The 14,095-nt window shown below is 41.9% G+C and overlaps 3 protein-coding genes across 3 annotated transcripts; 1 reads left to right on the plus strand and 2 right to left on the minus strand.

Annotated features, from left to right (window-relative positions):
• Window positions 1-57: 57 nt before the first annotated feature.
• Window positions 58-3,928, plus strand: LOC308288709 (chloride channel CLIC-like protein 1; the record flags this gene model as incomplete). The annotated part of the gene is made up of 2 exons (XM_080730179.1): window positions 58-762; window positions 3,923-3,928. 2 exons carry the CDS (start codon window positions 58-60, stop codon window positions 3,926-3,928), a joined length of 711 nt encoding a protein of 236 aa, XP_080586305.1.
• On the minus strand, window positions 3,727-10,382 carry LOC308288155 (uncharacterized protein). The gene is made up of 9 exons (XM_080729508.1): window positions 10,276-10,382; window positions 7,574-8,065; window positions 7,369-7,449; window positions 6,626-6,676; window positions 6,415-6,465; window positions 6,016-6,197; window positions 5,867-5,931; window positions 5,118-5,218; window positions 3,727-4,543 (listed from the first exon to the last, which is right to left on the minus strand). Exons 2-9 carry the CDS (start codon window positions 8,052-8,054, stop codon window positions 4,407-4,409), a joined length of 1,149 nt encoding a protein of 382 aa, XP_080585634.1. The 5' UTR covers window positions 8,055-8,065; window positions 10,276-10,382; the 3' UTR covers window positions 3,727-4,406.
• Window positions 10,383-12,182: 1,800 nt separating this feature from the next.
• LOC308288710 (ERO1-like protein beta) lies at window positions 12,183-13,529 on the minus strand (the record flags this gene model as incomplete). Its single annotated transcript, XM_080730180.1, has 1 exon — window positions 12,183-13,529. The coding sequence occupies one exon, from the start codon at window positions 13,527-13,529 to the stop codon at window positions 12,183-12,185; it is 1,347 nt and encodes a 448-aa protein (XP_080586306.1).
• Window positions 13,530-14,095: the final 566 nt, after the last annotated feature.

Raw genomic sequence — 14,095 nt, forward strand, 5'->3', positions numbered from 1 at the left:
CAGTGTAAGCTGACCTTGTGTTCGCAAACATATCTAGCTAGCTGGTGAGCCTGCAAAATGTCCCTCCCTTGTGCCAGCTTCCTGCTCATTGTGGTAGCAGTATGCAGCTTGTCACTGCCTGCTGCACTGGGTCAACACAATGACTGGGTCGACCCATCTGACCTTGAAGACACCTTTGGTGTTGGGCTCGACACAATCTTAAGGGTGTGCCTCTGTGTCATGGTCATGGTTGCCATCGTTAATACTCAATTGTGGTCAGTGGTCTCCTGGTTTGTCCAATTCAAGAGAATGTTTGCCATCTGCTTCTTTATCAGTGTAGTCTGGAACTGGTTCTACCTCTACAAGATTGCTTTTGCTGAACACCAAAACAACATTGTTAAGATGCAAAGTTTCAGTGACAAATGCACTGGGATGACTGAGACTGACTGGAGCGACAGCCTGAAGGAGTGGTTCAGAAGGACATGGACTCTTCAAGATGACCCCTGTAAGAGATACTATGAGGTTCTCATGGTCAACCCAATCCTGTTGGTACCACCAACCAAGGCCATATCGGTCACCATCACCACCTTCATCACAGAGCCTCTGAAATACGTAGGCCAGGGGATCAGTGAATTCCTCAGGGCGCTCCTCAAGGACCTACCTGTGACGCTGCAGATTCCTGTTCTCCTCTCCATCATACTCTCCATCCTGGTGTCTCTGTATGGCGGTGTCCACGCAGCCTTCCAGCACCGCATCACCACTCCACAGACCAGACCTCCAAGGGTCCCCCATCCCTTGGCCTTGGAACAACAACAGTCCCAGACCCCCTGGCTGAGGGATCAATCAAATGAAAGCTCTATTTATAGAGCACATTTAAAACAGCCATGGTTGATCAAGGTGCTGTGCAAGATAAAAACAAAGGCTCAACATATACATATATATGTGCTGCCTCATACGCACATAAGTATAAAGGTAAAGCATCAAAATGTACATATACAAATGCGGCCACATACAGTACGCAAATAACATCATTTCATATACCCTAACTTACTGTGAACGGGAACACTCAACTATGCCGAATAGTTCACCGACATGGTAAGTGTTGTCAGTAGAAAAACAACACAAAAGGACACCAGAGTAAGGCTCGGGAAGGCTCACTGTGTTTTCGTTAGGCTCCAGTCTAACTGCTTAGAAGTTTACAACACTGAAATCAGTGCTGGAATGCTGGCGAGTCACTCACGACAAGTGATATGAAGATCGACCCCTTTTGATGCCTCGGGAAAATATGCCGCATCTTCTGGCCTGAGAAGATCTCAAACGAAGAACTATTTCGATGTTGCTTTAAGATGTACTCCTGCAGGGAAGAGGAAGAAAGGTCGCCCCAAAACATTGCGACGCACTGTAACAGCTGAGTTAAAGGAGAAGAACCTTACATACTGTAGGGATGATGGGCGAGGCACAAGAAGACATGTCCCAATGGAAGCAGATCTTTAAAGCCTTAGGATGAAGTAATTAAAGATTTAAACAACTTCATGGACTGGGCAGATCTGATGGGCAGGCTATTCCAGAGCCTGGAGGGCACAGTAGCCGTAAAGGCACAGTCACCCCTGGTTTTCTGACTAGTCCTGGGCATGACCAGCAGTAGCTTGTCAGGAGACCTCTGACAGGTGTGTGTAAGGTTGCAGGAGTTCAAAGAGATAAGGCAGAGCCAACACATAAAGAAAATAACAATAATTGACAGGGAGTCAGCCTTAAGGGACAACTTTGGGTTCATATTTTAGATTGTAATAAAGAAAAGATGATTGTTCAAATGTTTTCATTTACTGCTTTCTATCGTTTTAGCGATTTAGATTTCAGTGGGTGGGGGCATGCGTACAAGTGGCTAAATATGTATTTTTAGACACAATAAGCCCATTCCCAAGATGCACCGCAATCTTTCATGGGCAGATGTGACCTATGGGGGCAAGTACTAGTGTTACTGTAAATAGTAATAAAGAAATTGTTGGCTTACTGTCTAAAAAGACATATTCAGCCACTTGTACACATGCCCCCACCTACTGAAATCAAAATCGCTAAAACGATAGCAAGCAGTAAATGAAAACATTTGAACACTCATCTTTTCTTTTCTCTATTAAATACAATCTAAAATATGAACCCTTGTTGTAAAATAACAAACTTGTCCTTTTCAAAGATTTGTCTTGACATGCTTTGGAGTAAAAAAAAAACAGTGTGAAGTGAGCGGTGCTATTTATGAGTTGATTTCATTAAGTGTCCCGCGAGGCTTGGCCAATGTGGGATGGGGCGGAACATACAGATGTGGGACATACATGTATTTACATACAAAGCCAGATATAGTAGCGGTTAGCAACACTCAAAAGAAAAAGAACGCATCACGAGAGACGTGGAATTTCTCTCAGCACGCCTACAGTACATGTGCAATGGCTCAGTAAGCGCTTTGGTGCTATTAAGAGAAGCAACAGTCCAGGCCATGGCATTAATCAGTCATTTTAACTAAGGGAAAACAGTGACGCGGTCGAGGCGTTAATAGGGTGTGTGCAGCGTGCAAGGCCACAATATCTGTGGATATTGGAATATCCACAGAATTCCTATGCAGATCCAGAGATTGTTAGGCATGAATTGGTCCACAATTATTTTACAGTCTATGGACTACATCACTTGGATCAGGAATGGGCCAGGGACCAATATTTATGGGTCATGACCCAAAAAAAAACATTCTCTTTTCCTATTAAATAGTGTATTTCAAAAGATAAAACTAAATATATTTTAAATATATTTTATACATTTAAAGAATCTAAAAAAATCCAAATAAAAAGTCATGATTAAGAGGTCTTGAAAATAGGCAATCTACAAGCTCGCAAACAGGCATGAAGCGATGCGTTGTGCGCTTGTAAAACGACTATTTTCACTAGTTTTGGTCCTATACTGACGGTTTAAGTGGTTTGGTTAAAATGTCTGAAAATACACATTAACATAAATGCAACACACACTGATGATAGTGATGTCAAACAAATCTATGAACCCATTCATTACATCTATTAAAACGTTTACTCTCCAACATAATTATTATGTAATGGTCGTGCCTCATCCCTCAGTTAAGGGGTCCTTGGCCTGCAAAGCCCAGTGGCCTAGTGGTTTGAGTGTCTGACTGGGAGATCGGGGTTCAAACCCCGGTCGGGTCATACCAAAGACTCTGAAAAATGGGACCCAGTGCCTCCCTGCTTGGCACTCAGCATCAAGGGTTGGATTGGGGGTAAGTCCCTGCGACATACTAGCGTCATGTCCAGGGGGTGTACTTGTACATCAAGCTGTCTCACGGTACAGAAACAGGAGATAGGCTCCTGGCCTATGAGCCTCATGGCTCGGCCGAGTCATATAGACGGGTTTCTTGTTTACAAACATTGAGACTAAATGCACAGCTGACTGATCATGTAATCAATTCCGTCCAAACCCCAAACCTGTTGTTATGGGGAGCGCTGGTTTCATTGGCTAATTTTGGTACCGAGACGACTCTGACGTGGACCAGAAACCCGTCTATGGGCCTCATGGCTCGGCAAGGCTTACTTACTTACTTGGCCTGCAAAACGTTGAAGACCCCTGGGTATCACTATCTCCAGAACCTGGGACTAAAACATCACCATAATGAAATAATTAATTTCTTATAATAAAATAAAAATTAAAACATTAATGCTGACTTTTGCAATTGTTTTTATTTATTTTAGAATAGTAATATTTTAAAATGTACATCATCAACAACAGTACAAAACCACCATCAAAATATCATTAAAATCAACAAAATATAATTAAAATCAATGACGATCAACATGGTGGTGAACATGTTCTCAAAGTGGGGTGCCGGGACCCTCAGGGTTCCAAGTGGACCCTTGCATAGACACCCCAGAATTCTGTGATTCCGTGATCGCAGAAATGACTGTGGAATGCAGCTGCGAGTGCATTTTCACGCAGCTGCTGGCAGCAGACCAGCGGTTTAAATAGTCCTACTGGATCTGAATAATGTGTCCTGTTGCAGTTACATGGACAATATTTATTCATTTAGAATGAACTTGTTTGATTCCGAACAGAGATTCATACACAACTTTTTACATGGAACCTTAATACAAGTATATTTTCCGATTCAAACGGTATATATCACCCCTCCAGACCGGAATGGAATATTCTATTCCAATTGGGTTGTGGTATTGAGGTGTTTACAAGACATTTCTATTCTGAATGAGCAGTCATTCTGAATATAGTAAGTGGAATATACCGGTCCACAAAAAAAGAAAAAACTGAATCCTGGGAGGACAACTTGCAGGTCTGTAACTATGTGAGTGTAAATGGAACCCAATAGACCGTAAGTGTCCCTTTGTAATGGGGGTCCTTGAGACTACAGCTGTTTTATGTAATGCTCAGTTGTGCCCACGGTGACTGTGAACTCTTTCTCTTGCTGGAGAGTGTTTGAGGTGGTCCCCAATGGCTACATCTATGTCATACAGAGTCACATTGGAACAGGCTGTGGTACCGGAGCTCCACCTCATCACAGCATCTGAACAAAGGCAAAATAAACATAGAAAACAAAGTGAAAAAATTGATAGAGAGAGATAAAGAGAGACAGACAGACAGACAGACAGACAGACAGACAGACAGACAGACAGACAGACAGAGTACCTAAAACCATTGCTAATTTTATATTCAATAAAATATGTTATCCTTCATGAGTGACAGAAGACGTACAAATAACAGTCATGTACTAATGTATTATGCATGTTTTGTCAAAAAAAACAAAAAACCAAAACAAAAAAAAAACAGATCAATCCAGTGTTCATAATTTAGTTTGATTAATGTGTGTGGATGTGCTACACCGGTTCTGCCTCCACATTGAGCCCAATCAGTTCTGAAACATAAGGTCGCTGTCGGGCAGTCTCAATATTTAAACTTTTAGTGTTTTGAATAAATATCCTACCTTGTCAAACGACAGTGTTACGCAAAAGTAGCAAAAATAGACAATATCCTGATTGTCTGACATTTTCTTTGACCAAGTAGAAACATGCTGGTCAATAGTCAATGGTGTATGGAACCATATACTTAAACAATCATCTTTGATGTCAGTGTGGAAATACCTTGAACGACACCATACAGGGCCGTATTCGTAAAACGCTTCTTTCCAAGGTGTCCTTTTCCCATCATGTTGAACTTTGCCATTAAGGAAAGGGACATCATTCTGTGGAATCATGTGTTCAAATTATTTTATGTCAGAAACATATACGGTAGATTTTCTTTTCACAAGTTATACATCACTTTTGATTCCATAAAAAAAAAGTTCCATAAAAGATGCAGATGTCATTGATTGGTTCAATTAACTGTTGCACCTCGTCCTAGTCCAGGGGTTCTCAACCTGCGGGTCGGGACCCCCGGGGGAGTCCCCCAATTATTTTGGGGGGTTCCCAGATGATTAACTTAATGTGCAACATTGTTAGAGGTTATATGAACATTTCCAAAGTGACAATTTAAGGACTTTTTAACACTTCTAAAATGACTAATTAAACATTGGTCAAATTGTTAAATATTAGAGGCAGAAATTGTGTTGGACAATTCTGAACAGTCTGAACTGGACCAAAAAAAAGAAACAGTCTGAATTGGACAATTCTGAACAGTCTGAACTAATAGTACAATTCTGCTTATTGGATAACATTTCATAAAAGCTTAAAAACACTTTTCGTGTCAGTCTCAGTCATAGATGTTAACCACTTACACCCGACCCTATTAACTTCATTCATTCTTAAAATATGATTAAAACGAAGAATTTTTTCTTTCAATATGAAATATGCAATGAACATGAAAAGATTTCCCTTGTCTAGTGGATTCTTACCGGTCCATAATTTTGTTAATGCAGTCTCTCAGCGAAGTGCCACCAAGTCTGGCCAGCTGTTGAACCTGAAGGTAGCAACAGAATCTAATTATGTCATAAGGTTTTATAAAAACAATTCAACTGACTTCAACTGTTGTCAGCATTCTTACCAGGACCATCCTTTCCTCCCGATTGTTCATTTCTTCACCAAAGGAGTCGAAATCAGCCTCTGACTCCAATCTTCTTATAACTGAAGTAGTAGCAGAGTCGTTGGCAATCCCCATAGTTCTGTTGATGCGTTGAATTTCCTCTTTCAACTCTTCAAGCATCTCTAACACCATCTTTTGGAATTCTGAAATGTTTCAAAAAGAGACCTGTAACTGTCAGGCAAAAAGCTCACATCTACCTGTACTCATAGTGTCCAACTAAAGAAGAATCTTTAGCTTACAATGCGTCAACGCCGCACTGTGAGCTTGTAGATCTGCAGTTTTCAAAAATTGTTGAAAGTGGGTTTAATAAATATTGAAGCAAAATAAAAGTAAAAAATGTTGTTCCAAGTAATTTCTTACCGCCATTTGGGATTGGGAACGACTCTGGTAAGGCGGGTGTTCTTGGGACACCTTTTAAGTAAGAGCAAATTTAACAAATTATGAATTAAAAACCTGTCTGGGGTGTACACAAAAGCCTGAGTAGATGTTAAAATGACACCAGAGGTGTTTTAAAGTGAAATACCTGTTTAACTCAGCGGATTATGAACACAAAAATACAAAAGACACTTGCCTCTTTGAGGGTGGGCCACTGGTCTTTGGACGGAATCTTGAGTTCTCTGTCCTGTGTAAGGATGTAAATATCAACATCATCAATTTGAGGAGTGAATTAAGAAGTGGAAGCTGATAAAGGAGAGGAGTGGAATCAAGAGAGAGAGAGGGAGAGAGAGAGAGTTAAATCAACACCAAGGATCTGACTGTGTGTAGTTTTTCACAGGGGTTGAACTTGACACTAAGGTCTCAGAGACACTTGCCCGTCACGGTCGGGCAAGTACAGGTCATGTCTACTTGGCCGAAAAGTAAATCGTCCATAATAAAAAGGTACGTACATTTTAATTACCCCTAAATGTAACACTTATTTCTTTACTTTCTGGGGCTGTGCGACAGAAAATGTCATACTGTACCTCAATACTTCCAAATCCAAATACCTACATAGCTATGATTGAATATGTCTATGGTTTCACACTTGTTATTATACATTTTTAAGTGTAGCAAATAGCACATTATAGGCAAACAGTGCTCTTATTTTACACTCCGCAGAACAGAAGAAAGAGCACACTGGCCACGTTCAGGTGTTTAGACAGATATCTCGTGTTGTGTTTATAGACGGTTGTGTCACCTCTCAAGTGATAACTTGCCCTGTCGGGCAACCTGAAAGCAAACTCTACCTGCCTGAAAGTTTTATTTACCTGCCGGGGGCAGGTGGGCAAGCCTTAGTGTCAATGTCTGTTTCATGCATTGCAGTGGACTACTTACGTTTTTTGGCTGGTGGGAGACTCTGACTTGGCTGTGTTGAGTCAACATCACTGAAGTCGCTGTCAGTTGCCACCTCCAAGTCTGAATTGATTCACAAAGAACAACAGTGATAACATTTCTTTTCCGTTCATATATCAAAAGTTGATATGTTTCATCCTACTGAATATTACATTTCATAAAAGGAAATAAGGAGTTCATTCATTACCCTCTACCAGCAGGGTTCTGGCATCTTTGGGAAGACTGTGCCCATGATGTCTAAGCAAGTCAAGTAGCCCATTTAATGCCTTGGGTGTTTGCTTTGTAGCCTTCGCCCAAGCAGCCAAGTCTTCATGTAACGGTGGTGGGTCAACGTTTGGTCCATCCATCTTCTCAGTGTCACTTCCACTGGAATCGTAATCTGGCAATGCAGAATCTGGAAACACATTCTCTGGTTCCCCTTCCGATTCATCATTCTCAGTATCTGGAAACACAGTTGCTGTGTTGCTGTGGTTGTGTTCGTCCATGGATTCCACCGCCTCCTCATGTGTACTTGTTTCCGCTACTGAAGTGGAATGCTCCATGGTGGACATTGGCTCCCTGGCCACACTCGGCTCCACAGACCCCTCCGATTCAGAATCACTGCCGTCCTCTGTTACTGTGGTCCTGAAACTCTGCCGCTGACACGTTCTCTGGTTCTCAGCAGACATGGCTAGCAACCCTGATAATTCACAAATCATTCAGAAAATAAACGGTTCATTAGGATAGTATTGCTAGTTTCTGTAGATCGACATTTTTTGACGATTGTTTGCCCAAGAATAGGGAAAAGAAAAAAACATGAATGTAAATAGATCATATAGAAATGTCTCTTCCCAACACGGACAATTCAATGTGATTGTGTTATCAACAAACTGCTATATATTTGTGAGTTGCAGAAGAAAGGCATATGATTATATTTAGGTTAGGCTTTTCTTTTTGGTATGTAGAGAGTTAATATGTAACAGTTTCCTGCAGTCAGAGGTTCTCATAGTGGGGTCCCCAGATGATTAGCTTAATGTAATTTTTCTCACTTAACGGTAAACGAACCAACATACAGTATAAGTGTATACAGGGTATCTGCAAATTTATAAAGTGACAAGAGGCGAACATTGTGAAAATAGCCGATCTACATGAGCATGTAGTTTGGCTATTTTCACAATATTTATCTGTGGAACCGAGTCACATTAAATGTAATACCTACAATTCCAAGTGCTTGTCAGGGTGGGGGTCCCCAGTTCAAATAAATGTTTATTTTGGGTGTCCCTGATCTACAGCAATGGGCCTGGTGTACAAGATACACTACACACCAGACACCACTACCCATGTACCTGACTAAATACTTCCAAAACTTCAAGGATGTTCACAATTACAACACCAGAGGCAGCTCCACAGATCACTTCCAACACAAATTTGGCACAAAAAAAGGCGGTTAAATTTGTTCTCCTGTTATGCCGTAAAAATGTGGAACGCCCTACTGAAGTCCTTAAAGGAGTGTAAATCCCTACCTTCCTTTAAAAAGGCACTGAAAAGCCACTTGGAGAGAGATGGCTGCTACTCGAAACTGATAAAACAAAACAACGCTATCTTACCTCCCCCTGACCTTTCTATTGTAAATACCCTTCAGTGTTTTAAGACTCTTTTTCTGCATAGTACTGTGTTTTATTTGTCTGTCATATGTTATAGTAGTAAAAACAGATGGACCCCAGTTGAAGCCCAAAAGTTTAGGTTTTGGTGCACCTCTGCCGCGGTCCAAGTGACTACAATGGAGTGCTCCCTACCTCCAGTTCAGCCAATCACAAGCTTGGGTCCTGACCTAAACCATGTCCTCAACCGCCTTGCGTATCCACTAGACGCGTCCTAAACCGCCTTGCGTATCCACTAGACGCAGCCCAAAATGTTTTTTTTAAGGTATCCTTTTAGCTGACCGTGTACCAGTCATGAAACTGTACCTTTACCTATGCAAACTTCTAATAGTCTTCAGTCAATCAAAACTGGGACCCCAATTTATATTGTAAGATCAACGTTAATTTAACTCTCAGTCTACCCATTTGTAGACTCAAAGAGTTACACACCCATAAGGTTCGGGACCGTACCTATGTTCCCCAGGTTCTATGTTCCCCAGGTACTATGTTCCCCATTTACTCCCCCAAAAAAGGTTCTATGTTCCCCGCTTATCCAAAAAAGGTTCTATGTTCCCCACTTACACTAGGTTTCCCCACTTAACCAAAAATGCAGGAAACATTCCTTTAGAATTATTAATAACAACTCAAAACACCCAATAATGGGGAGAGATTACGAATAGTCGAATACTAGTGGGACAGGGGGCACTAGGGACATCTGGACACCATACTTTTGTTATGTCTGGGCATCTGGACGAGTGGGCACCTGGACATCTGGGCAATAGGGACGTGTGGGCATTTGGGCACGAGTGTGGGCACATAGACGAGTGGGCACTTACTAGGGGTGGAGACATCTGGGCACCTGGGCAAGATGTCCCACCATTTCCTGCATTTGAGTGGGGAACATTTTTTTTTTTTTGTGCGAAACATACAGTAGACCCTGTTTTTGTTGAGAGGGGAACATAGAACCTTTTGGGGGGATAAGTGGGGAACATAGAACCTGGGGAACATAGGGTGGACCCCTAAGGGTCCATTATTTTGGTTCCTAAGTAACTATCATTTAGTTGGGGACCCCCTGGAACTCCCTCAACCCCGGACCCCACTTTGAGAAGCAGCGCTCTACTGTAGCACAACAACACAACAACACCATTACCTTAGCCTGCTACAAGCTAGCGTTTAGCCAACTTCAAATCGGTTGCATCTAGACATGTTACACCGTGAAAGTGAACTAACGTTACTTACAACTTGTAAATAACACACAGCAGACACTCACCTGCAGTGATTTAGGACCTATTTAGTTAAAAACAAAATGTTAAAGATAAAAGCATAAAAACACAACAACGACGCGCCAATGTCTCCGTCTTCCGTGACTCTTCTTTTACGGCGTCCTAAGGCGACGCATTGCAAACCGGAAACCATTTAGACGGGCATTACCGCCACCAACTGGACTGGCGTGTGGAATATGGAGGTGGAAAGACTGGTGATGCGAGGTTATCCACCTGGTAAAATCTTTTTGAAGCGGTGAAAACCGCTTCCTATGAGTGGTTTTGTGTGTATCACGCCCATATATGGTCATTTTAGTCCAGAATGAACAGGCTTTTTCAAAAACAGAATGTCCGTTTAATTACCATATATGGTGATCTCAGTCCAGAATGAACAGGGTTTTTCAAAAACACAATGTATGTCACCTCATGTCCATATATGGTCACTCCAGGCCAGAATGAACAGGTTTTTCCTGTCCCGTACGTGCAAAATATCAGTCCAGAATGAATAGGCTTTTTCAAAAAGCAAAATGTGTGTCCCATGTCCATATATGGTCATTTCAGTTCAGAATGAATAGGCTTTATCTGTCCTGTACGTCCAGAATATGTGTGCGGTGTCCCTCCCGGTCAGATGAATGGATACTTTGAGGATTGGTCAAGCTTCACATGATAATTTGGCCTTCAGGTTTTATCTGTCTTGTACATGCAATAGGTCTCACCTATTGCAGCAATGACAAATAGCCGCATAAGAGCAAAAGCAAAGTAACAATAAGAATATACAGATGCTAACAGAATGGTAAAAAGGAGCATTAAGGCAGACAAGAGTAAATACATTGAAAATCTAGCAGAAGTTGAAAGATTTAGTAGGCCACAAAGATAACAGAAACTGAAATAATTATAGAGGGATGCAGTTGACAAACAACTAAGAGACCAGCAAGCAGGACTTTTTATATATTTTTTTAAAACCTATTATACCGGCTGTCATACCGGCTCTCCAGACAATTCTATACTAAGATTCACCGCTTCACTTCGAACCGAGGTTTGATTTTTATATTATATATATGGGCATGTCAGAACATGCCCATATATGGCCATGGGCAAATTGGGATGCCATATATCCCAATTTATATAATTCATAAATTATAAAAAAAACAAATATTCAATTGCATTTCTGTGCTGAGCTTTTTATATTTCTATGGGCTTTGTTTAGCATAGTGGTTCTAAAAGCAAGTCAGTGCATGCATTAGGTGCTTTGAGACAACTACAGGGTTCTGTAAATGAATTGTGAAAATAACACAGCAATGAATCAGATATAAAATGTACATGTTCTTGAAAAGCAATTACTCTAGTACTTTTGAGTTTTTTTTACTTTCACTATAAATATACTTTATTTGAATTGCTGGGGCTGAGTACATTGTCAACCAGGCCTGCTTGTCCCTGATACTCCTCATTCTGGATTAGGATAAGACTACTGCAGTAGTATATATAGTGCTTTCACATCAAGCTTAGAATGTGTAAACTATTCAGCAATGCCACTAGGGGAACAAGTAGTGTACAGTAGTGTTATATAACTTACATAAATTATTAAATACCTTATTTGGCAAAAGATTTTTTTTACGATGAAGCAGGAAAAAAAGTACAGGAGTCAGTGAACGTACATTTTAGCCTGTCTAAGATAGGTGAGAGGCTCAAAATGTAATGCTGGACCATCAGTAACATAATAGACTTATTGGTTACTGGTGACTAAATGGACATTGATTCTCTGCAGGTACACATTCAACTTTCACCAACACAATGGAGCGTTTTAGGAATGTACGTACACTAATTAAAGTAAGAAGAATAGTACGCTAAAGAAAGAAAGCAGATGTGTTGGGGAATTGGGGGGTGGAGTAGTCCTTGGCTATAAGAGGAACATCTATTACCTCTTCTCCAGTAAGGAACGGAAATTTTGGAGTTGATGTATACTGGTGGACAACTTGCCGAAACTATTGAGCAAGGCAACTATCTCTTGTCTAGTGAGCTGGAAGCCTTGAGAAGAGCTGTGCTCTGGAAGGCTCTTGATCTCCTTCTCAGAAAACAGGATCTTCAGAGCTGTGCCTAGACCCTGAGTCTGCAGCTTTCCCCAGAGACGACACCTACTACAACCAACACAATCCATGATCCTGGAGATGTTCTTGAAATGAAGACGGAAGTCTTCCTTTAACAATTTAGCTTCTATCTGGTTGCCGGCAAACATGGACCTCTCATCAAAGTGCAATGGGAAAGCTTTGGTTTCGTTGAAGATCTGTAGCAGTAGTTCCTTGGTGGCGCCGTCTTCAGTGACAGTTCCTGTGTACAGATTGACGATGGCCCGTTCAAAGTAGGGTGCCACCTTGGACAGAGCCCTCAGCTCAATCAGGTACAGGATGTAGAGGTTCTTCAGGCGCCGCATACCTTCTTCGCCTTCCGCCTCATCCGGGTCAAAACGACGACGGAACTCCTGAACGTTCGGGCCCCAACTTGGTTTACCCCAACTCTCGTCTAACAGATACTCGGCACAGAGGTGAATGTTGATGCTGCTGTGGAGACCTGAGATCAGCCTGTAAAACACCCTCTTTTCTAAACACAAGCCTTCCAACCAGTTGTAGAAACCCTCCCCATCGTCACTACCTCTGCTGCTGGGTGCTAGAGGGTTCAGAGGTCTGTACACCGATCTGGGCTTGAAGCAGTTCTCCTCGTAGATGGTGTTCCACACTCTCCAGGCAGAGGGGCCTTTATATCCGGTGTAACGTTCAGGGTTCAACAGCAGGTCCACATACTCAGCATCTGGAGAGGTCTCATCATCATCCAGTTGACAGAAGTTGTCCTGAGCGTCGTCGTGTCGCGCCCAGTCCACAAACGCCTCTTTACTCTGGTTACTCAGACTGCTGTTGATGGCTCCCAGCTCATTTGCCTGCTCACAATCTGTCATGTCGGATATGGTGTTCTTGATGTAGATGCCAGCAGAAGACTTGATTCCATCTGGAATTTGACTCTGTGGGCAAGACTCCACGTTGCAGTCCTTAATGAAACACTGTCCATCGTCCGGCCAGAAGGGACATGGTCGATTCAGATTGACTTTGTAGTATCTGAAGTAGTCTCTCTCCATGAGAGCCTTGATTTGAGGATAGATCTTAAAGTTGTTGAACGCGTCGATGCTCTCGATGTCGCAGAAACAGTCGTCCAGAACCCCCGTCAGGTGACAGAAACAGATTTGATCCTGACTGCTGGAAGATGAATGTCCCATGTTGCTGTGGCGGTGGTGTTGAAACCAGACCAAAAGCCACAGCAATAAGAGAATGCCAAGTATCTGTAAAGTGAACTTGATTTTCCCCATCATTACTGATATGCTATGATATACTATACAAAGTACTGTTTGTTCTAAGCTAGATTGGCTGACCCCCCCTTCAGCAACACTGTTTAAATTTAGAAAATCAAGTCAGCCCCAAGGCAATTCAAAAGGTTGGAATTAGATGTCAAAGAATAATCCATACAAAATGATCTCTTTACAGCATTGCTGCTTGATTCAACTCGTAGATGAAACACTAGGCTAACATTACAAAAAGCATCAATAGCTACTCCAATAGCAGCTTTTATATAGGTGGTGACGTAACAATTCGTTCCGACCTCGCATTGTGATTGGCTGAGATGCGTTTTATGTTTCCAAATATAGAACAGAGACTGCACTTGTTTTCCATACCTGTATCCTAGCAACGGCTGTTGCCAGCTCTGAGGGAGTTAGTTTTGTCTTACCACCCAGTGTTTCACAACATGGGGTCTGGGACTGGGAACACTGAGAATTGTAGCAGCGCA

Source organism: Nannobrachium achirus, assembly GCF_963921795.1.
Source record: "Nannobrachium achirus genome assembly, chromosome: 7".
NCBI classification, from domain to species: Eukaryota; Metazoa; Chordata; class Actinopteri; order Myctophiformes; family Myctophidae; genus Nannobrachium; species Nannobrachium achirus.